General features: G+C 42.5%; 1 protein-coding gene across 1 annotated transcript in view; it reads right to left on the reverse strand.

Annotated features, from left to right (window-relative positions):
- The window catches only part of MYO3B (myosin IIIB), a 319,347-nt gene that overhangs the window by 244,534 nt on the left and 53,189 nt on the right, over positions 1 to 21,624 (reverse strand). The window contains exons 3-5 of the mRNA XM_033944123.1: positions 15,862 to 15,958; positions 11,788 to 11,904; positions 7,049 to 7,153 (exon numbers count right to left, since the gene is read on the reverse strand). Of these exons, the coding sequence (XP_033800014.1) occupies positions 7,049 to 7,153; positions 11,788 to 11,904; positions 15,862 to 15,958 (319 nt within the window). The remainder of the gene's footprint in view (positions 1 to 7,048; positions 7,154 to 11,787; positions 11,905 to 15,861; positions 15,959 to 21,624) is intronic.

Here is a 21,624-nt window from a genome sequence, read left to right on the forward strand (position 1 = left end):
ACAGGTAATCTTGGAAATTCAGAAAGAGAAGAAGCACAGGGGAAAGTAAAAGAGGGAAACCTAATCACAACTTACTTCAGGGACATAATGAAGGATGGGTGAGAGAGGTGGCCAGAACAAAAATTCCACTTGGGCAACAAATTTCTTAAATGCAAAGTTGGGCTGACAGTGTATCAAAAGCCAGGACAATTGTGATCTCATCCTACTATCCAAGTTGGAGGGAAGAGGGACGACAGGGAAAGAAACCGGAGACAGAGAAGAGCAGAATCAAAGGACAAACAGCAGAATAATATGCTCGCCAGTCCCGGGCACTGCAATATCTAGTAATGGCTTTGAGTTACAAAACTGGTTAGTATGAAAGAAGCTGTGAGGTCCAACAAGTCAAAACAAAACAAGAAAAACACTGAGCATCAGTATATCACATTCATTGTTGGCTTTAATCATGAATCGATAATGGTCGTGACTTTTGGGCAGAGTGGATGGTCATTCAGGTCTTTATTCGATGTCATTTACTATGTAACCCAGTAGTGACAAGAAGTGTTCAGTATCAGGTATGGTGGTCGTTTCAAGTTCATGAATTAGAACTTCTTTATTAACCAGCCTGCTGATTATCAATTCCCCTTAACTGTATCCATGACATCCTGTTTGTCTGTCTTGGCTGTTTAGATTGTAAGCTCTTTTGAGCAGGGACTGTGACTCTGTGCAGTGCTGCGTGCGTCTGGTAGTGCTATAGAAATAATTAGTAGTAGTAGTAGAGTAAGAAGATTAGCTTTGATCTTGAAAGCTGAAAGCAGGACATCATCCAGTAGATCAATATTAAAAATATTACAATCAACATTTAAGTCTATTCTGTATATTTAGTGCCACAATCTGGATAGATGAAAATACATAGAAAGCACCGATTGCCACAAGCTTTATGAATAGCTGTGATATTCAGCTGCTATCCATATAGCTAGGCAGTTTAAGGTAGGACAGCCTTTGTGCTGTATGGGCAGTGGATGAATATTGCAGACCACCTGTGAAGTTAAGTGACATGCCCACATTTCACCTTCACTCTGCCCCAGCACTATCCAGATAGTGCTGAGATGGTCTGTAAGAATTTTCAGCTGCTTTATTTGGATATTGCTGCTGAAAATTGGCAGATAGAACATTATCCATACAGCAGCTGCCATTATCCCCTGCATTCTGTATATCAGTGGCTCCCAACCCTGTCCTGGAGGATCATCAGGCCAATCGGGTTTTCAGATTAGCCCTAATGAATATACATGGAGCAGATTTGCATGCCTGCCACTTCCATTATATGCAAATCTCTCTCATGCATATTCATTAGGGCTAGCCTGAAAACCAGATTGGCCTGGTGGTCCTCCAGGACAGGGTTGGGAACCACTGCTGTATATCATTCATAAGGTTGTGCGCTGAATTTTGGGCACATGCCCAATATGCAGGTGCAACTGAACTGATTAACTAACCCTTAAGTAGTGTGATGAGGAAAGAGGAAGAAGATCACCTGGGTTTGATAGAAGGAGAAAAAGGAGGTCTGCCCCTTTAAATAGAGCTCTTCAGAGGCAAGGGCTGACAGCCATTCCTTCTTTTTGGGCAGAGAACAGTTTCCGTAGTTCACAACCTTTTCCTAGTTATAGTACTTGGTCACCACTAAGCTTGCAGTCTAGGCAGTGGCGTAGCAAGGGCGAGAGGCACCCAGGCGGAGGCGCCCCTCCTCTGCCCTTGTCTCCACTCCCTCTCCTTCTCCGTTCCCCCCTCCCCTGTTCTCCACTCCCTCTCCTTCCCCATTCCCCCCTCCCCTTCTCCTGTACCTCTAGTTGTTCACAACTTCAAGGTGCTCCTCATGACCCCAGCAGCTCTCCCTCTGACATCACTTCCTATGCACAGCACCTGGAAGTGACGTCAGCAGGAGAGTTGATGCAGTTGCGAGGAACACGTTGAAATTGTTGCTCAAGGTGGTGAATGAGAGGTTCAGGGGAAGGGAAGGGGGCACACATGTGGTTAGGGCAGGAGTGGGAAGAGGTGAAGGGGTGGAAAGGAAGAGGGATGCCAGCGCCCACACCAACATAGCACCCGGGGTGGACCGCTCCCTCCCTCTCCCCTTTACTAATGCCTCTGTCTCACTTCATAGTGCGACCACATCTTGAGTATTGCTTTCAGTTCTGGTCGCCTCATCTCAAGAAAGATATAGCGAAACTAGAAAAGGTTCAATGAAGATTGACCAAGATGATAAAGGGGATGGAACTCCTCTCATATGAGGAAAAACTAAAAAGGTTAGGGCTTTTCAGCTTGGAAAAGGGATGGTGAGGTGAGATATGATTTAAGTCTACAAAATCCTGAGTGGTGTAGAACAGGTACAAGTGAATCGATTTATCACTCCGTCAAAAATTACAATGACTAGGGGACACTCGTTGAAGTTACAGGGAAATACTTTTAAAACCAATAGGAGGAAATTTTTTTTCACTCAGAAAATAGATGCTAATAGATCTCATGCAGATTCATTGGGATACTCCTGAAAACCCAACTGGACTGCGGCCCTCGAGGAGAGACTTTGACACCCCTGCTCTAGACTGAGACAAAGTACAGAATTTAAATCTGCTTTTAAGAGTAAGACATTAACATTGCTCTGAAAGACTGGTTGCTTTGGAGGTTTGAAAATACCAGGTGATGAGGAATATGTTAGAGCCTGCCCTAAAGTCACATTGATGTGAATGAACTGAGAGTTTATGGGTTGGATTGTTTGTTTATTTTGGGGGTTTTTGTTGTTGGGATTTGTTGGGTTTTTTTTTTTTTTTTTTGGGGGGGGGGGGTTCCTGTGGATTAGGGGTAAATAAAAGACTACCCTGAAGGCAAGTGAATTTGAAAGACTTAAAGGATTCTGCTTTCTTTTTGCCTGTGGATTAGGACTAAGTAAAAGACTATCCTGAAGATGTGAGTTTTTGGGTTTTTAAAAAAATTTTCTTCTGTTTTCTAGCTGCACCTGAGAAGGTGTGTTCAAGTGATTTACCTGAAGAGGGATTTGAATGCTGTCAACCTTCAGAAACTAAATAAGGTCACAGATTCCTGGACCCAGTCTAGCTTCTAGAGGACTGAAAGGAGGATCCTACTGATGTTGTGTGGGGAAACTGAAAAGCTAACCCAGCTATTTCTGCTTTGAATAAATATATGGTTGTTCCAGTAAATCATGGTCTTTTCTTTTGAGTCCAGGCCTCCTGGGCCATAACAGTAGCAATTGGTGGCTTTGATTGGCAATTTATATGCTGCATATCTGAAAAAGCGTGTGGCATTCCCAAAAGTTGCATGCAGACTTATAGAATTAGGTCAATCTGTGCCTAAGTTAAGCACCGCGGCTTTTAGCAGGTATAAATCCCGCACCCAACAATTAGGCACAGATTCATGCCTAAGTGTGATTTAATGAAGCACACAATGCCCTTTGTAGAATCATGCTTTTTTTTGGCATGGAATTTTGAACACAATTTACTGAATTCCCTTCTATATGTATGCTATCGAAGATCAGCCCCAATTCTCATATGTTTAAACTAACGGAGATTTGGAAAGCAATTCCACCTATGATAAGAGATTTAAATTCTTTTCAATTATTTTGTAGAACCTTGACAACATTATTATTTTCAAAATATTTAACAAACCACTCTTGCTAATCTTTTTTAATGTCATCTTTATGACTTTTGGTCTATATTTCTTTTCCTTTTTGGTCTATATTTTTTTTGCTTTTCTTTATTTTTAATCTACACTTCTCCCTCTGTATCCGCATTTTCCATATCTGTGGATTCGCTTATTCATGATTTTATGGCTGCTGACTCCGCCCCCCAAAATTACATCATCATTAAAGTTCTTTTTCCTTTTACTGTACCAATAAAAAAGTTTATTGCTTACCATTCACTCTGAAAATCGCTGCTTCCATGCATTCTCCCACAAAATTTCTGCTTCCCTGCTTCCCAGTGTGCACTGAGAAAAACGCTCCTTCCCAGCATCCATAGAGAGAAAGGCTTCTTCTCAGCATGCATGGAGAAAATTGGTGGGAATCACTGCTTGCCTGATATTAGCCCTAAATTCTCTTTGAATCGATGGTAATCACTGCTTGCCTGCTCCAAGCCCTGAAATCACTGCTTGACTGCTCCAAGCTATGCGTGGTTTCAATAATACAAATGACGTTTTCTAAAAACTGCAAAATAACATATAAAAAGTTATTTGCGGTTTTTCCATATTCACGCCTATGGTCCGCCTGCATCCCCCACGAATATGGAGGGAGAAGTGTATTATTATTATCATCAAATTTATGACAGTTAACTAACCCAGCCCATGTGCCAATTCCGGTTGGTGAGGCCTTAGGCACCTGTCCCAATCAGGCCCATTCAGCGGATGGCGGTCCTGCCAGGTGGACGGGCTTGGGACCCGACCATCCGTCCAACTGAATTTAGGTAAGGGGGGGAGTGTTGGGGGTAGGTGTGGGGGTGGGGGCTTGACAGTTGGGGGGAGTGTCACGGGGTTCAGGGGCCGATCGGGGGTTCAGGGGGCAGTCAGGGGGGGGGGTGCGTCATGGGCAGGAGAGCCTGGGATCCCTCCTGCCCGTATCTTAGTGGGGGTGGGGGTAGGGAGTTTGCCGGGGCAGGAGGAGTTGAGCTCCCTCCTGCCCGTATCTGATGGGGGATTGCCATTTCAGATCGGGGGATGGAGGGGGTCACCAGGGCAGGAGGGGTTGGGCTCCCTCCTGCCCATATCCAATCAGGGGGGGATTGCAGCAGGTGATTGGCGGGAGGGGTTGGGCTCCCTCCTGCCCATATCCGATTGTGGGGGTCACCGGGACAGGAGGGGTTGGTGGCACTTCGGGGGATCGCACTTCGGGGAGATGAAGCATCTCTCCTGCTGCAATTATTGTGTGTGTGTGTGGGGGGGGGGGCAGGTTGCTGGGGCCACTGAGCTCATCGCGGCAGCCGCGATCAGCTCAGCAGCCCTTTTTTCGGGCTGTCAAAAATTTTGGTTACACCTGCTGTACGACTAAGTGTAGGTCAGCTTACCTCCCGTTCTTCCCCGCCTCTAAAAACGCTTCTTTTCGCTCTATATGTTTAGAGGCAGGGGAAAGGCCTAAGCTGATTTTAGATACGTATAAAACCAACTTTGATTATCGGTATTTGGACGATCTGGCCTTTTGATCATCCAAGTACCGATGTAGGCCACTTTTTAGATGTTTTTTTTGTTTTGATTATGAGCCCCTTAAGTTTTAGTTTAGTTTATATGCAGTTATGCAGGTAAATGTTATTTAGTCTAAAAAATATTGTACAGTCATACAAAACTTGTTCTATAAGATTTTGAGCATTCTCTTTGATTTAACTATTTCAACATCCTAATTGAGTTTGTTTTTTTGTTTTGTTTTTTGCATCATAATAGCTTGTGTGCATTCAATCAACCCTGCTAAAGATACTTCAATTAACTCCAGCCCACTGATAGATTACTTCAAATTTTTGTTATCCTTAAAAAGAATGATTATCTGAATTTTAGCATCAATGTTTCAATTTATGCCCTTCAAGTTTGCCCTACAGCTCACAGTGGTGGCCAGTGGTTTTTTAAATGCTGTCACCAGCTATATTAGACCCAGATATTTAGTGCCGTACCATGTGCAGACACCAGCACTGAATTTCCAGGGCTAATTCTGGAAGCAGTGGCTGCCAGAGCTTTTGTGGGTCACGGCGAATAATCAGCCGGGGTACACATAAGACAGTTATGAGGGTTCTGGCTGAATATCAGTCGGGACCTGCAAAACTTTTTAAAACTCCTCTAAGCCCCCATTCTTCTTACACCTCCTCCCACAAGCTGCAACTTTGAGAAATCCCCCCTCCTCAGGAATGACCCTTCAAACTCCCATCTTGATAATCCGCACCCCCCCCCCCCACACACACACACACAGCCTACCTTCAATTCCTTCTGGTCCTTGATAAAGGCAGCAACTTCTGCAAAATGGCTGCCACAACCTCTTGTAGCAGCCTCGCTCCACTACACAAGGAGGCTAAACTTTTTTTTTTTTTTAAGTTATTCACGTAGTGACACTGAATATTGCCAGCACCAACCCCCCAGCACTACCCCATGTGTTGCACCTGACCTGCCCATTTTTTACTTTCAAACAATTTTATTGACAACAACCGACATCCAAAAAACAGCAGCAACAGATTTGCCAATGATTTTAATGGCCAGTCAGAGATGATATTCAGGGGTGCTACTTGGTTAAATGCCACTGAATACTAGTGGTCATGCAGCCAGCAGCAATTTAAGCAGGCCAGAGCCTCTCCTGCTTGCTTAAATCATTTTGACTGTCAGGCAGAACATATTTTATATGTTGCAGAATCCTGTCAGCCATTCATCTGCAGATCATTAAACAAGGTCATGTCATTATTTTCTCTTAATGTCTCCAACAGATTATGTTAAAACACTCATAAAATGCTATGGAGATTGGCACTACATGAACATAAGCAAACTGATATAGAACTTGGTAATCAAGCTGAAAAATGTGTGTTTACAGTGGGACAAAATGGTGTGTTTCCCCTTTCTACATTTGCAAAAACATGGTAGAGGATGACAGCAGCTGTGTGAAGTATATGTGTGTGTCTGTGTGTGCATGCGTGTATCTTTATATGTCTGTGTGTATGCCTTTATGTCTATGCGTACACATGGACAGACAGGCACTCCAAAATTTGTTCCCAGAATTGATAGAATTTGTTAGATTCTCTTTAGCAATATATGGTGACCAAAGTCAATCCCATTGATCCTGTAGATTCATGATTGCACTTTTAAACTCTGCAAAAATTCATATGTTTGAAAGGCTGAGTATTCTACTATTATTACTCCTTACAGTCTTGGACAGTTAGGGATGTTTTTCCAAGCACCTCATATATTAGGTATGTCATTGTTTGTGATGGCGGTATACAAATAAAAATTGTATTGTATTGTATTTAACTGTAAATAATAAATCATGTAAGGACCATAATATATCATTATTTTATGCAACTATATTTTAAAAGAACTTGTTTCATACCTGGTCTTTACTGAAAGTAACCATTCCTTGATATGCAGCGTCTGCAGAAGCAAATATATGTGGGGGGTTGACACAACGCTTCATACCGTGGTAAAGCTTAGAAAACTAAACGAAAGAGAAAAAATAATATTAAGAAATAAAATAATTAAAGATCATTTTTTTTTTTTTTAATTCAAAAATGTTTCTTCTTTTTGGTAAAGATCATTTTCTAGTATATGGGTCAAAGACACAAAGGCTGGGATTCCATAAACGGCGTTGTGGTCAGCGACCGCCTTAAAAGCGGCCATTGATCGCGTGTCAATCATGATTTATAGAATCATGGCTTCAGAAAACATAGGTGCCGAAAACAAAGGCCAGGGTTTTCAAGGCCTACCTTTCTGGTGCCTACCTTTTACATGATGTCTAACACCACTTCCGGCATTAGATATGCCTACAATGGTGTTAGGTATCATAAAGCACCTCTGTAGGCACCATTCCAGTGCCCTGTTTTAGGTCTTTCAGTTGAGTAAAGAGGATAAGTACCTCTACACAGTGGCATAACAAGGGAAGCTGGTACCTGGGTCAGAGGCACCCCACATCCCCCCCCCCCAGCCTGGTGGTGGAGTTTCTTAAAAGCATTCTCCCCCCTGTACCTCTTCAAGTCTTCTAGTTTTCACTGCCAGTGAGCATGGTCTTCTGCCTGATGCTTGCACCAGCTAACCTTCCCTCTGATGTCACTTCTTGCTCTTGTGAATAGGAAGTGAAATAAGAAAGAGGGCTGGGGCCAGCATGAGCAGCAGGAAGGACTTCCTACTCACTGCTGGCAAAGACTAGAAGACTTGAAGAGTTATGGGGATGGAGGGAGAATGCACTTAAGAGAAACCCTAACTGGGGGGAAGGGGGAGGAGAGATGTTGGTGCCCCCACCAAGATGGCACCTTGGACACTCTATCCCCTTACTATGCTACTGCTTCCACAATAACTAGATTCCAATCAGTTTGATGGGGGAGGAGTATATGTATTTCTATTGATTAACCATTCCCCTTAACTGAATCCATGACATCCTGTTTGGCCGATTATCGTATTTTCGCGGATATAACGCGCGCGCTATACGTGATTTTACGTACCGCGCATACCCCTCGCGCGTTATATGCCTGAGCGCGGTATACAAAAGTTTTTAAACATAGTTCCCACCCCGCCTGACGCCCGATTCACCCCCCCAGCAGGACCGCTCGCACCCCCACCCCGAACGACCGCTCGCACGCGCTCCCACCCGCACCCGCATCCACGATCGGAGCAAGAGGGAGCCCAAGCCCTCTTGCCCGGCCGACTCCCCGACGTCCGATACATCCCCCCCCCCGGCAGGACCACTCGCACCCTCACCCCGAAGGACCGCCGACTCCCCAACAATATCGGGCCAGGAGGGAGCCCAAACCCTCCTGGCCAGGGCGACCCCCTAACCCCACCCCGCACTACATTACGGGCAGGAGAGATCCCAGGCCCTCCTGCCCTCGACGCAAACCCCCTCCCCCCAACGACCGCTCCCCCCCAAGAACCTCCGCCCGTCCCCCAGCCGACCCGCGACCCCCCTGGCCGACCCCCACGACACCCCCACCCGCCTTCCCCGTACTTTGTGTAGTTGGGCCAGAAGGGAGCCCAAACCCTCCTGGCCACGGCGACCCCCTAACCCCACCCCGCACTACATTACGGGCAGGAGGGATCCCAGGCCCTCCTGCCCTCGACGCAAACCCCCCTCCCTCCAACGACCGCCCCCCCCAAGAACCTCCGACCGCCCCCCCAGCCGACCCGCGACCCCCCTGGCCGACCCCCACGACCCCCCCACCCCCCTTCCCCGTACCTTTGGAAGTTGGCCGGACAGACGGGAGCCAAACCCGCCTGTCCGGCAGGCAGCCAACGAAGGAATGAGGCCGGATTGGCCCATCCGTCCTAAAGCTCCGCCTACTGGTGGGGCCTAAGGCGCGTGGGCCAATCAGAATAGGCCCTGGAGCCTTAGGTCCCACCTGGGGGCGCGGCCTGAGGCACATGGGCCAAACCCGACCATGTGTCTCAGGCCGCGCCCCCAGGTGGGACCTAAGGCTCCAGGGCCTATTCTGATTGGCCCACGCACCTTAGGCCCCACCAGTAGGCGGAGCTTTAGGACGGATGGGCCAATCCGGCCTCATTCCTTCGTTGGCTGCCTGCCGGACAGGCGGGTTTGGCTCCTGTCTGTCCGGCCAACTTCCAAAGGTACGGGGAAGGGGGGTGGGGGGGTCGTGGGGGTCGGCCAGGGGGGTCGCGGGTCGGCTGGGGGGGAGGGGGGTTTGCGTCGAGGGCAGGAGGGCCTGGGATCCCTCCTGCCCGTAATGTAGTGCGGGGTGGGGTTAGGGGGTCGCCGTGGCCAGGAGGATTTGGGCTCCCTCCTGGCCCAATATTGTCGGGGAGTCGGCGGTCCTTCGGGGTGGGGGTGCGAGTGGTCCTGCCGAGGGGGGAGAAGAATCGGACGTCGAGGGGGGGCATCAGGCTTTCAGGATGGGGACAGGACTTCAAGGGGGGACAGGCAGATCTTCAAGGGGGACAGGCAGACCTTCAAGGGGGACAGGACTTCAAGGGGGGACAGGCAGACCTTCAAGGGGGGACAGGCAGACCTTCAAGGGGGGACAGGACTTCAAGGGGGACAGGCACGGAGAGGCGGGGCAAGTGCACCGAAAGTCAGGGCGGGTGAACGGTGAGTCGGGGCAACCAGAGGAGAGTCGGGGCAGTGCACCGAAAGTCAGGGTGAGTCGGGGCAACCAGAGGAGAGTCGGGGCAGTGCACCGAAAGTCAGGGTGAGTCGGGGCAACCAGATGAGAGTCGGGGAGGGCGAAAGGAGAGTCGGGGTGGCCAGAGGAGAGTCGGGGAGAGCGAAAGGAGAGTCGGGGTGGCCAGAGGAGAGTCGGGCAGCATGCGCGTTATATGCCTGAGCGCGGTATAGAAAAGTTTTTGTACATATCATCGTGATTTCTGCGCGCTATACCCCTGTGCGCGTTTTACAATGGTGCGCGTTATATCCGCAAAAATACGGTAGATTGTAAGCTCTTTCGAGCAGGGACTGTTTTCTTCTTCTTTGTGACTCTGTGCTGTGCTGCATGCATCTGGTAGCGCTATAAAAACGATTAAAAGTAGTAGTAGTATTTGACTAGACCAATGTTTAGAATAATACAGATGCACATATATACCAATATTCCACCTCAGTGGTATGCACAGTGGCATACACATGGGTGGATCATGAATGAACATCGCATTTACATGGATAACTTACAGAATACATGTCTCACTGCCACATTTAGGTACTCACACTTACACCAGCTCTATGGCTTGGAAGTGCAAGTGCCTAAATGTTAAGTGTATTGATAGCAGGTTACACTAGTATTCTGATACAGAACCTACAGTAGGTGTCTAGGTTCCATTATAGAATAGACTCCTACTACCTGGCCTCAGAGCACCTAAATGGAGGCATACAGTTATAAAATTACCCTCAGAGCATCTGATTCTTTATTTAATGCCTAAAAAATTGGTGCTGATCATAATGGCGCTTAGCACAATTCTATAAAAGGCATCCGCCATATATAAAATCCTACTTAGTGACCATACATGTCATTAACATTTAGGTAAAATAAAATCAGACCTAAATAGCTGCACCTAAGTTGTGCTTTGATTGGCCGTATTCTATAACATTGTGTATAACTTTTAGGAATGCCCATGATCCGCCATGTTCCTCCCCCTGGCCACGTCCTCTTTTGAGATTCACGCTAGAGAATGACACGGGGATAATTTCTTCCCTGTCCCTGCAGGAAATAATTTTCCCCGTTCCATTCCCGTGAGTTCTTTTCCTGTCCCTGCCCCATTCCTGCAAGCTCCATCCTCATCTGCACAAGCCTCAAACACTTTAAAATCATAAGCAACAACATTCTAGAGCTCAGATTGTGATGTCATAATGCCTCATTCCACCAATGCCTAAGCTCCGTCCTCATCTGCATAAGCCTCATACACTTTAAAATCATAAGTGTTCGAGACTTGTGCAGTTAAGGCAGAGCGTACAGGAATGGGACAGGGACAGTGACAAAACTTGTGGGAATGGGACAGGGAAATTGAGGTCCTGCGGGGACGGGTACAAATTTGTCCCCATGTCATTCTCTAATTCACACACTCAAACTGATGTGCCCCACTTTATTGAATGTGCACATAAACTTCTAATTAGTTCCAATTAGTGTCAGTTATGAGGTGTTAATTGCCAACTACTGGTCTTGTTAAACAGTTCAATTGCGTGCAAAAATTGGCTGTCCCCACTGATTTGTGTGCGCAACCTATGTCACTATGGGGGTCTTTTACTAAGGCATGCTAGCTGATTTAGTGTGCGCCAAATGCTAACACGCCCGTTACATTAGCATTTAGTGCCCGCTAAATCTGCTAGCGTGCCTTAGGAAAAGATCCCCCTATATACAGAATGTGGGAGAAAATGCAGGGAAGCAAAGTGACTTCCCAAAATCATACACAGAAACAAAGAGACGAGATCAGAAACTTCACTTCTACACTCTTAAAACAAGATTGTCCCACTTCTTATAGTGACGCCTTCTTAAAAGTATATGCTAAACTTGAAATATTGGTGCATATGTCATGGTCAATATATATGTGGATTTTTATTAATCCATTTTTATCTATTGGCTTACCCGACTCCGGTATTTTGTTTTTGACAAGGTAGGTAGGATGACATGATAGTCTCACCTGTGGGGAATATATGCTGAGATTCTGGAAGGGGTTTAAGGCTATTAAAATATCGCCAACATAAGTGTAGATCTGTAGATCAGCATACCGTATCTGAAGCTGGTGTATAATTGTATCCTGAAAAGTATAAGATTTACACCGTAATCATTCAGAGAAATTGAGATGTTATTACAGCATGGATGCAGCAAGTTTGTTATGACAACCTTTACACCACCCACTTGACACAACAAAAAGTTTACTTAGACCTCGATCTTCTCCATCTCCATAACACAATAAGTCCACTCAGAACACAACTACCCTTCTATCCCCAACTGATAAATAAGGTGCACATAGACCCTAGAAGTCAATCTGATTTCCATAGGGCTCCTTTTACGAAGGTGTGCTAGCGGTTTTAGCGCATGCACTAGACGCTAATGCCTCCATAGAGCTGGTGTTAGTATTTTCTGTGTAGCGCGGGGTAAGCATGTGCGGCATTGTAGCACGTGCTAAAAATGCTAGCGCACCTTCGTAAAAGGAGCCCATAGACTTCCTAAATTTCCCATATCTGCTTGCAAGTGGAAAAGGAAAGGGCTTACCTCCTGCCAGCTTGCTCATCATTGACAAAATGGCACCATCTCAGTGCGTCCTCAAAGTCTAAGTGTCATGCCATAAGAGTACCTTTTTGAAAGTAATGAGGAAGCCAGTAAGAAATAAGCATTTTTCTTCTTGCTAGTGAGAAAGAGCAGTCATTTCAGGGAGGCCAGAGATCTGGAGAGTTTGTAAGGGGAAGAGTTCAGACATCGTTCTTATAGCACACGTTTAGGCTGTGAACCTCATGACTGGATTGCCCTCCAGGCCAAAAACAGCAGAAATCATAGATGAGTGATCCATACGCAGGACCCAACAGGCAGGCAGAGCTCTGAAGTCTCAATGCATGGTTAAGATGATGGTGCAGGAATGATGGATTTAGATTTGTTAGGAACTGAACAATATTCTTGGAAAGTGGGAGCCTATTCTGAAAGGATGGACTTTACCTTAATTGAGATAGAACCAGGCTGCTGGCACTAAAGTTTAAAAAGGACATAGAGAAGCTTTTAAATTAAGATGGGGGGGAGGGGGGGGAGAAAGCTGGCAGTCATCCAGGAGTGGATGGTTCGGTGTGAAGTATCCTTGAAGGATACTATTGAAAGAGGATATTTAGGGAGTTCCAAAAGAGAAGTTTCAATAATGATGAAATAAGCCAGGAGTGTATAAAAGAAAGGCAGAGTAAAGGACTCAAGTTATCTCTGTCATCTTCTCAGCAGTCTGTAGATACAAGGAAAAAAACACAATTTGAAATGTCTGTATATAAATGCTAGAAGCATAAAAAATAAAATAGGAGAGTTAGAGTATTTAGCACTGAATGATGAGATAGGTATAATTGGCATCTCAGAGACCTAGTGGAAAGAGGACAATCAATGGAACACTGTGTTACCTGGGTACAAATTATATCACAATGATAAAGTAGATCAAATTGGGAGGGGGGGTTGCACTATATGTTAAAGAGGGAATTGGATCAAACAAAATAAACATTCTGCATGACAGAAAGCAGTGTGGAGTCCATATGAGTATCCCCTCAATTAGACCTGCTGCAGTTACAATGGTTCCGCTAATCCTTTGTGCCACAGAAATTTGCAAAGAGGAATAATAGTGAGAGACTTATATGAAAAAGAAAAGAAGAAACAGTAAAATAAATTAAGATTCTTTTACTGTAAAGTTATTCGCTTACATCTCTGACATGAGTTTCAATAAAGTTCAGTTATGCTAATTCTTCATTAGGAACCCCAAACCATTGAACATTGATAGGCGTTAGAGCTCAGTTCTCCAACAAATGCTGTAGTCCAAAGCTTGGTGCTAGAAAAATGGAGAACCTCCAAGCCTCATAAGTAGCTTATTATGGAGCTTCATTCATTTAGTGGTGTAAAGAGCCATTATTTTGAGTAATCACAGCCATAAAACACTGAGGACTCCCTTTACGCTGCCATATTTTAGTGGACTGAGTGACACATTTATATGAAGGTTAACATTTTGATTTTTCTTTTATATCTTATATTCCTTGCTGAAGGTCATTGGTTTTCCAGTACTTTAGAGAGCCACAGTATGCATGTTAAATTGTTATAAGTTGTAGAGTATTGTTGAGTAAGTATTCCTGATGTAAATTGTTTATATTACTACATTCCTCTCTTTTTTTTCAAGTCTTTGTACAATACTCCAGGTGAAAAATGGCTTTCCAAATCCTTTAATATGGGCTTACAGATCACTAAGCAGTAGGTTTTAGAATAAGGTCCAAGAAGCCTCCAGCTTTCCTTTGCAGAAAAGAAGGTTTTCTCCTCTCTTCTCTTTCTTGAAAACAACTCTCCTATCTTTGCTGTTTATAAGCAACTTGGAGAGCAAATAGCTTTCCAGGAAGAATTAGACTAGTAGCCCCACAAAAGACAATTTCATAGTAATCTAATCAGGACTTCTTAATCGCACTTTTCCAACACAGGTTCAAGGCGATTTACAGATAACGAGGCCCATGTAGCAACATGGGGAAAATTTACAACACAGAGAAGCAAGTGAATATTGCTTCAGAAGGGAAGATACAATACATTGTAAAGATACAATGCAGTTCAAAGGAAGGTTGCATTGTTGTAGGAAGGAAACAGCTAAGTTACAATGTGGCGGCTTGCTTGCACTGCCTAGGTGGGAGTGCAGAGCCTATGTCGCAAGGGGTTTGTCAGGTAGGTTTTCAGTCTTTTCCTGAAGATGAGATAATTTGGTTCTGTTCTTATTGAAGGTAGGAGGGAGTTCCAGGTTCTTGTGGCAATATACTGTACATGAAGAGGGTGTTGAAGATGCTCTTGTACTTCACCCCCTTAGGTGAAGGGAGGATTAGCTGGTGGGTATTATTTACCCTAGTTGAGGTGAAGGAGGAAGAGGAAAACAGGTGGGTTATGTGCTCTGGTGCATTGATGGCGCATGGTTTACCATGCATGAAAGTTTAAACATGATTTGGGCCTTTAAAGGCAGCCAGTGAAGTATGTGGTAGTAAGCAGTGACATGGTCATATTTTTTTTAAGCCAAATATCAGCCTGATTGCAGTGTGCTCTATTAGCTGAAGCCTTTACATTAGGATGGTGGATAGTAGGAATTACATACTTACTGAATGAACCTGGGATGGTTTCCATTTCATTAGCCCCCCTCTTTTACAAAAGCCAGAAGCACAGGCCAGCGTGGTAAATGCTCCAATGCCCATAGGAATTGAATGGGTGTCAGAGCATTTGCTGCATGGCACTCAGCTGTGTGGCCTTGTAAAAGCCCACATAAGTTTGTATTTATTTGGAACTGTTCTCTAGAATTCAGAACTCTGCATTTTCTAAGCTAAAGTTAGGTCTACTGTATTATATAATGAAATCGTATAGTAATGGAATCCAGTATAAATAGGGATAAGAGTTTCAAACGTGTGCTAACACCATTATCACATGTTATTAGTAACTAGGTCCCACTGCATAAAATAACTCCTGTGGTAAAATAACACGTTAACAGCATTAGCATGCAGTAATGTTAGCATCACTAGCCCAGGGTGAGCAGCAAATGTGACTCACCATTGATTTTATGTGGCCTACGAGACCAGAAAACATCATTAACCAGATTGTAGAGATTTTACTGTATTTCAGAAATATTTTTAGAGCTGCCACTCTAGTAGTTTGTTTCCATTTTTTTGGAGCTCTGTGCATTCCTGGTTCCAATACAATGTTGTGGTCCATTAGGATTAATACTGGCATTCATGTAAAAAGTTGTCTACCCCTGCTCTAGCCCATAGTGTTTCATATTTGTAAACAGATAATAGACGTCCAGTACCAGACCTGATTTGAACTTGCCATTATGGTTTATAACCAATGTATAATTACTCCATATTTGTATAATTACTCCATATTTGACGAAAAGTCTTTAAAGATTAGGTATTTTTTTTTTGCCTGTATATCAGTTAGATAAAACAACAACAAAAGTGAAATCTAGCTTATGTGATGAATCAGCATTTTACTCCAAGATCTTTGCAAGAGCTCACAGTACCTCTTCTAGAATTTCCAAATTTACCAGGTCATCATCTATACAAAAGCTGCTGGCAACATCTGCATGATAGGGTCGTCTTGTATGGATTCGTTCATACCTGTAATGTGCCAAGAAAGCATTGGTGTTAGAATGAACTGCAGACAGATTTTTAAAAATGTAATATTTAACAGACATTTATATTCTGCTTAACCAAAAGTTTTAGACAGATCAATAATATAAATGCCTAAAAGTACATCTCATATTATCATCAAGTGCTTGTATCAAATATATCCATCAATGAATATAAAGTTTCAAATCTCAACTATACAGTACATAAAAATTACATATTTCTCTATAAATTCATTTAAAATACTTTTGAAACAATCATGTCTTGAGTAAGCGGCAAAAACATATATAGTCTGATATTTCTCTTATGCTAAGAGATAGAAAGTTCCAAACCCTTCCCTATTATCATCATATTAGTTTTGTTTAATCGGCATACAGTCCGTGAAGGAACTATTAATTTAATCTCTTGTGAAGCCCTTAAAGACCTCAGTTCAGTTTACAAGAACTCTCTCACTGACATTACTCTCTAAAATTTTCAACAGAATTTTTTTAGGGGACTTGTACAATATTGAGATAAAAGTTAATATCATATCCACATCTCTAGTTTTCAAGATTCCAAGTTTATTTAATCTTTGATATACCACTTATCAAAAACAAACCTAAATGGTTTATAGTTATCAGAATATTGTTAAAATGAAATATAAACTTCAAAGTAAAAAATAAGGGGGATGACAAAACAAATAGACTTACTGGAATAAAAAGGAAAAATGGGAAATGATAAGAGCTTAAATACAATGGAAAAAAATGTTAAAAGGGAGGGAAGAAATGGGAAGGCATTCAGTTCGGTACTGCCGATTACAAGGAAGCTGTTATGGCTCAGGGAGAATAGAGTCAAACTGAAAAGGCGTCTTTAAAAACAAATGTTTTTAAGTTACATTTGAATTTTTCAAGAGATGTTTCTTGTCTGAGATTTGACGGAAGGTTGTTCCATAACGTGGGAGCAACGACTGAGAAAATGATTTTGCGGGTAGAATCAAGAAATAGTTCATGAATAGGAGGAATAGAGAATAGGTTTTGAATAGTAGAATGCAGATTCCGGGAAGGGGTATAGGAAAAATTGTAACCGATGAATTTCCTTTTGAGTAATTCCTTGATACAAGGTATTGCAGTAGTCAATGTTGGAAATAACAAGGGAGTGAATTATTATATTGATGGAGGGGTATCTAATAAATAAATAATAGAACAGATGAGTCTTAATTTGTAAAAGCATTTCTGAGTGTCATTGCTGATTTGGTGGTGAAAGTTAAGATCTTCATCAATAATAACTCCTAGAAGTTTGATTTTGTTGTATTGTTGGCTAGTGCATGTAGTATATATTACAGTGGGCTTGTACATGCTTTACAAAGGATTTTTCACACATATACAGCAGTATATATACAGTACATAAAATAGCTCTTATGAAATTACCCCCTATGTACATTCACACGCTATACCAAGTAGGCATGTGCTTGACCAAGATTGCAAAGAAAATATAAAGGTTATAAAAATCACCAACCCCCTGATTCTATAGTTGTGCGGCCACATTTTCAAGTAGCACACAAATTTGTGCATGCAATTTATAGAACAGTGCCAGTTTTATGCCTAACTTAATTGTTAAATTAGGCAGGAAGTACCCATGACAGCTCTTAAGTTAGGCAGCAATTGGCCTTAAGTACCAATAATATTTATCTTTATTGGGAGCTTCTATACCATTACTAATTCCTGAGGAGTCAATTCAGAGTGGTTTGCAAAGATATCTGTAATGGGTTTTAAAATAGAAATTCAGATGGATTCCCTGTGATTATTTTCAGTCTCCTAGCTGTGTGGCTAGGGTAACATGATTTGCATTTGCATTATTATACTACCATATATGTGTGCTATGTTTATACAAGATTACTATTAACCATTCTAAGTATGCTATATTTATACCCCCCTAAATAGGTTAACCGTTCCAACTAAGTAAACTATAATTACATTCCTCCTAATTGCTCTAGCAATGTGTGCCATATTTGCTCTATTTACATGCCTCCTAGATAATTCTAGTTACTTTCATCCTAATATTTTAGAACCATTACGATATTCCTCTTATCTTAAACATTTCTGGAACGATCTCCTATCATGTTCTAGTGGGAGGGTGGGAGCCTGCTAATTTCTTCTAGTAGCTTTCTCACCTCTATCAGCTCATAGTTTCAGTTGAAGTAGTCTGAGAAAAGAATAGTCTTTATCCCTTTCTTCAATTGTTTGGTGTTTCTAGCTTTACTTCCTTCAGTAAGGCATTCCACCATGTGGAGCCATTACAGAGCCAACAAAAAAAAAAAAATAAATCCAACAACAAAAAACCTCCCAAACCCCAAGAATAGAAACTAAACAAGGGAGAGAGACAAAAGCAGAGACGGCACAACTACATTCACCAACCTATCAATGATGTTTAAGATGTAAGTAGATTAAACGGGAGAGCCCTCAGTAACACAGCCACCCACTAGAGAACCAGTGGAAAAGGCTGTCACATGGCTTACACCCAAACGAGTGTTAACTGTGAAACATCCCCGGGCTCTACTCCGTATTTTTTTACAATAAAGTGCACCCTACAGTGCTAAGTGTGAAAAAAGATATACATAAATCAAAAAAACACACTTTACCATCCACTACGATTGTCTCTGCCCCTTGTCCAGGGGGCCAGAAAACGTCCAAGTCCAGCCAAGCAAAAAACAACAGGAAGTACTTAGCTTCTCTGTGAAGACAAACAGCCAGCAAAGATATTCTTCGTCCAACGGGACTCCGTTTCGGGGGTGCACACCCCCTTCTTCAGGAACAGCTGGACTGCGCTGTGACCATTCAAATCATCCGGCACAGCAAGGATTGACAAAGCAGGAAATGGGTTTTTCTGATTTCTTTAGAGCCATTACAGAGAACATTTGTACTTTTGTGCTTTTGTATTTGATGTCTTTAAAGGAGGGTATTTGTAGTAGAGACTCTTGGCTCAAGTGTAGGGCATGTGGAGGAGTATGGTTATGTAATCTGGCCACAAGATACTGTGGTTCTAAAAGGTGGATGGATTTGTGTGTCAGTAATAAGATCTTGAATTTTACCCTGCTTTCAATCAGGAGCCAGTGTAGCTCTTTCCGTAGTGGGGTGGCAGTTGTCTGTCTTGATTTTCCTAGCAAAAACCTTGCTGCCAAGTTTTGTACTGTTTGGATCTGTCTGATCATATATTTTGGTAAACCCAACAAGGTTGCATTGCATTAGTCAAAGATTGAGAATACCAAGGATATTACTATGTTGGACATTGCTTGGTAGGAGAGGTAGGATTTCAGTCCTTTAACCCAGTAAAATTTGCCATAGGTGTTATTGATCTTAATTGGTTTAACTGGTGCTAATTTATAGTTATACGCAAAACTGCATTTAAGAGCTATTCCATAAGTTTAGCGCCTAAATGCTATAGTAGACAACTACAAAGGGGGTATGCACATGAGCGGCTCAGGGGCATGTCTGCAGTGGCATGTGTAAGTTATAGAATATTATCATGACTGTGACTGCCAGCTTTAGGTGCTAATATCTATATCAGCCTTTGACATGGCCTAAGTGCTTATACCTAAAGTTAAGTCACTCCTATTGGCTGTGACATTCTGTAATCACACCGATGTACAAACTTATATATCAATAATGTGCAATCCTATACCAATTATGTACTATTTTCTTAAATCAACTGATCCTTACAGATCCCTTTCCTGAATCATCAGAATTTAGCACAGTCATTCCTTCACATTTTTGTATAGAACTGCTAAATTGTCATTGATCACATTTTATAAATATTTAAAAAAATGAGGCCGATGATAATAATAAAAAAATTAATAATAACTCTAGAACAGTCATGTGTTAAAGATGGTAGAAGAATAAGAAGAGTGATATCATCAGCTTAGCTATAGTAGTTAATCCCTAGGCTGACTAAGGTTGTTCTCAAAGATCTCACATAGATTTTGAACAAGATAAGGGATAGAAGATAACCCTATGAGATACTGCAATTTATTAACTAGGGAGTAGATAGGCTCCCCTTCAAATTGATACACTTCTAAACCACTTTAGTAATGAGCTTGCAATCCCAATCTCATTTAACCTTTCAGCAAAAGTGTATAACTGACCAATCAAAAGCTGATGTTAAGTCAAATTGTAAAATACAGGGTCATTTCATAAATAATGCACACTAATTTTTTAAATTTACATGTTTTATTTTTTTTCAAGTATTTCTTTACAATCCTTCAATATAGTCTTCCTGCTTTGCAATGACTGAGTCCCAACGTCCAGGAAGCATCATTATTCCATCCATGACACCGTTTTGGTTCAGTTGCCGAATGGCTCAGGTACCAGAGGAAGAAAGCTCTTCCAGAGATGCAAAACAATGTCCACACATAGGTTGTTTCAACTTTGGAAAAAGGTTGAAGTCTGGTGGACTCATGTCTGGACCTTAGGGAACATGAGGTAACACCTCCCAGCCGTATTTGTGTAGTTTTTCATTGATGAGTGGAGAGCTCCATTTTCCCCAACCAAAATAATTTCAACAAGCTCAATAAAAAGTAAAAAAATGATTATTTTTGCTTATGATCATGAAGGCGTCATCATCACAGACAAAGTTCCATGTGGAAGAAGTGTCACAGCAGTGTTTTATCATGATTTTTTTTGTAAAAAATGTGCAGAAAAATGCACAAAACCCGACCTCAGTTGCTCTTCAGGACAACGCTCACCCGCACTTAGGGAATGTCGTTTTTATACTAAAGCTGCCATTTTAAGAGATTGGTGGAGCGATTCTATAACTTTGCAGCGCACGAAGATGGCTGGGTAGAGGATTAGCTCTGTTGTGACAGGCAAATTTTATTAAGATTTTGGCAGTTAAAATTAAAGAAAAGTGAAGGAAAAGAGAGAATTGAAGTAAGAAATGGCTTCGGGTAAAACTAGTAAAAGTAATCCGGTGAATTCAGGAGCAGGAAGTAAAAAAAGAACAAAAATTGATTCGGTATCCCCGACAGCAGTCCTGTTGCCTCAGGAAGAAATTGATAACAGTGATTTGATGAATGAACTTCAGAAAATTAAAGAAATAGTAAGTGATAACGCTAAAAATATAAAAGATGTGAAGAAGGAAATAGAGAGTCTGACAAATAGAATGCAGGCAGTTGATTTCAAAATTGAGCAGTTAGAAAAGCATGCTGAGAAATCTGAGGCAGAGATGCTGGTGTGTAAAAAAGATCACAGAGAAATAGAGGCGTTGAAAAAGGATTTTGAAGACTTATCAAATCGTGAAAGAAGGAATAATTTGCGTCTGATTGGGATACCTGAGGGGATTGAGCAGAATGATCCTATTCAATTTGTGACTAATTTTATCCCAAAGATCTTGCCATTTAAAAGTTCTTTTCCTTTGGAGATAGAAAGAGCACATCGGATACCGATGAAAAGATCAAATAGTCAGAAGGGTCCCCGTCCAATAATCTTTAAGCTGCTAAGACATCAGCAGGTGGTAGAGATTATAAAGCTGGCTAAAACAAATAAGGATCTTAAATGCCAGGATTCTAAGATCTTTATAGTACCTGACTTTGCAAAAGTACTGCCTACAGAAGAAAACAGCTTTTGGATTTAAGACCTAAACTGAGAGCAATGGGAGCAAGATATGGATTGATATACCCTGCTATT

This window comes from Geotrypetes seraphini, chromosome 5 (assembly GCF_902459505.1).
Source record: "Geotrypetes seraphini chromosome 5, aGeoSer1.1, whole genome shotgun sequence".
Lineage (NCBI taxonomy): Eukaryota > Metazoa > Chordata > Amphibia > Gymnophiona > Dermophiidae > Geotrypetes > Geotrypetes seraphini.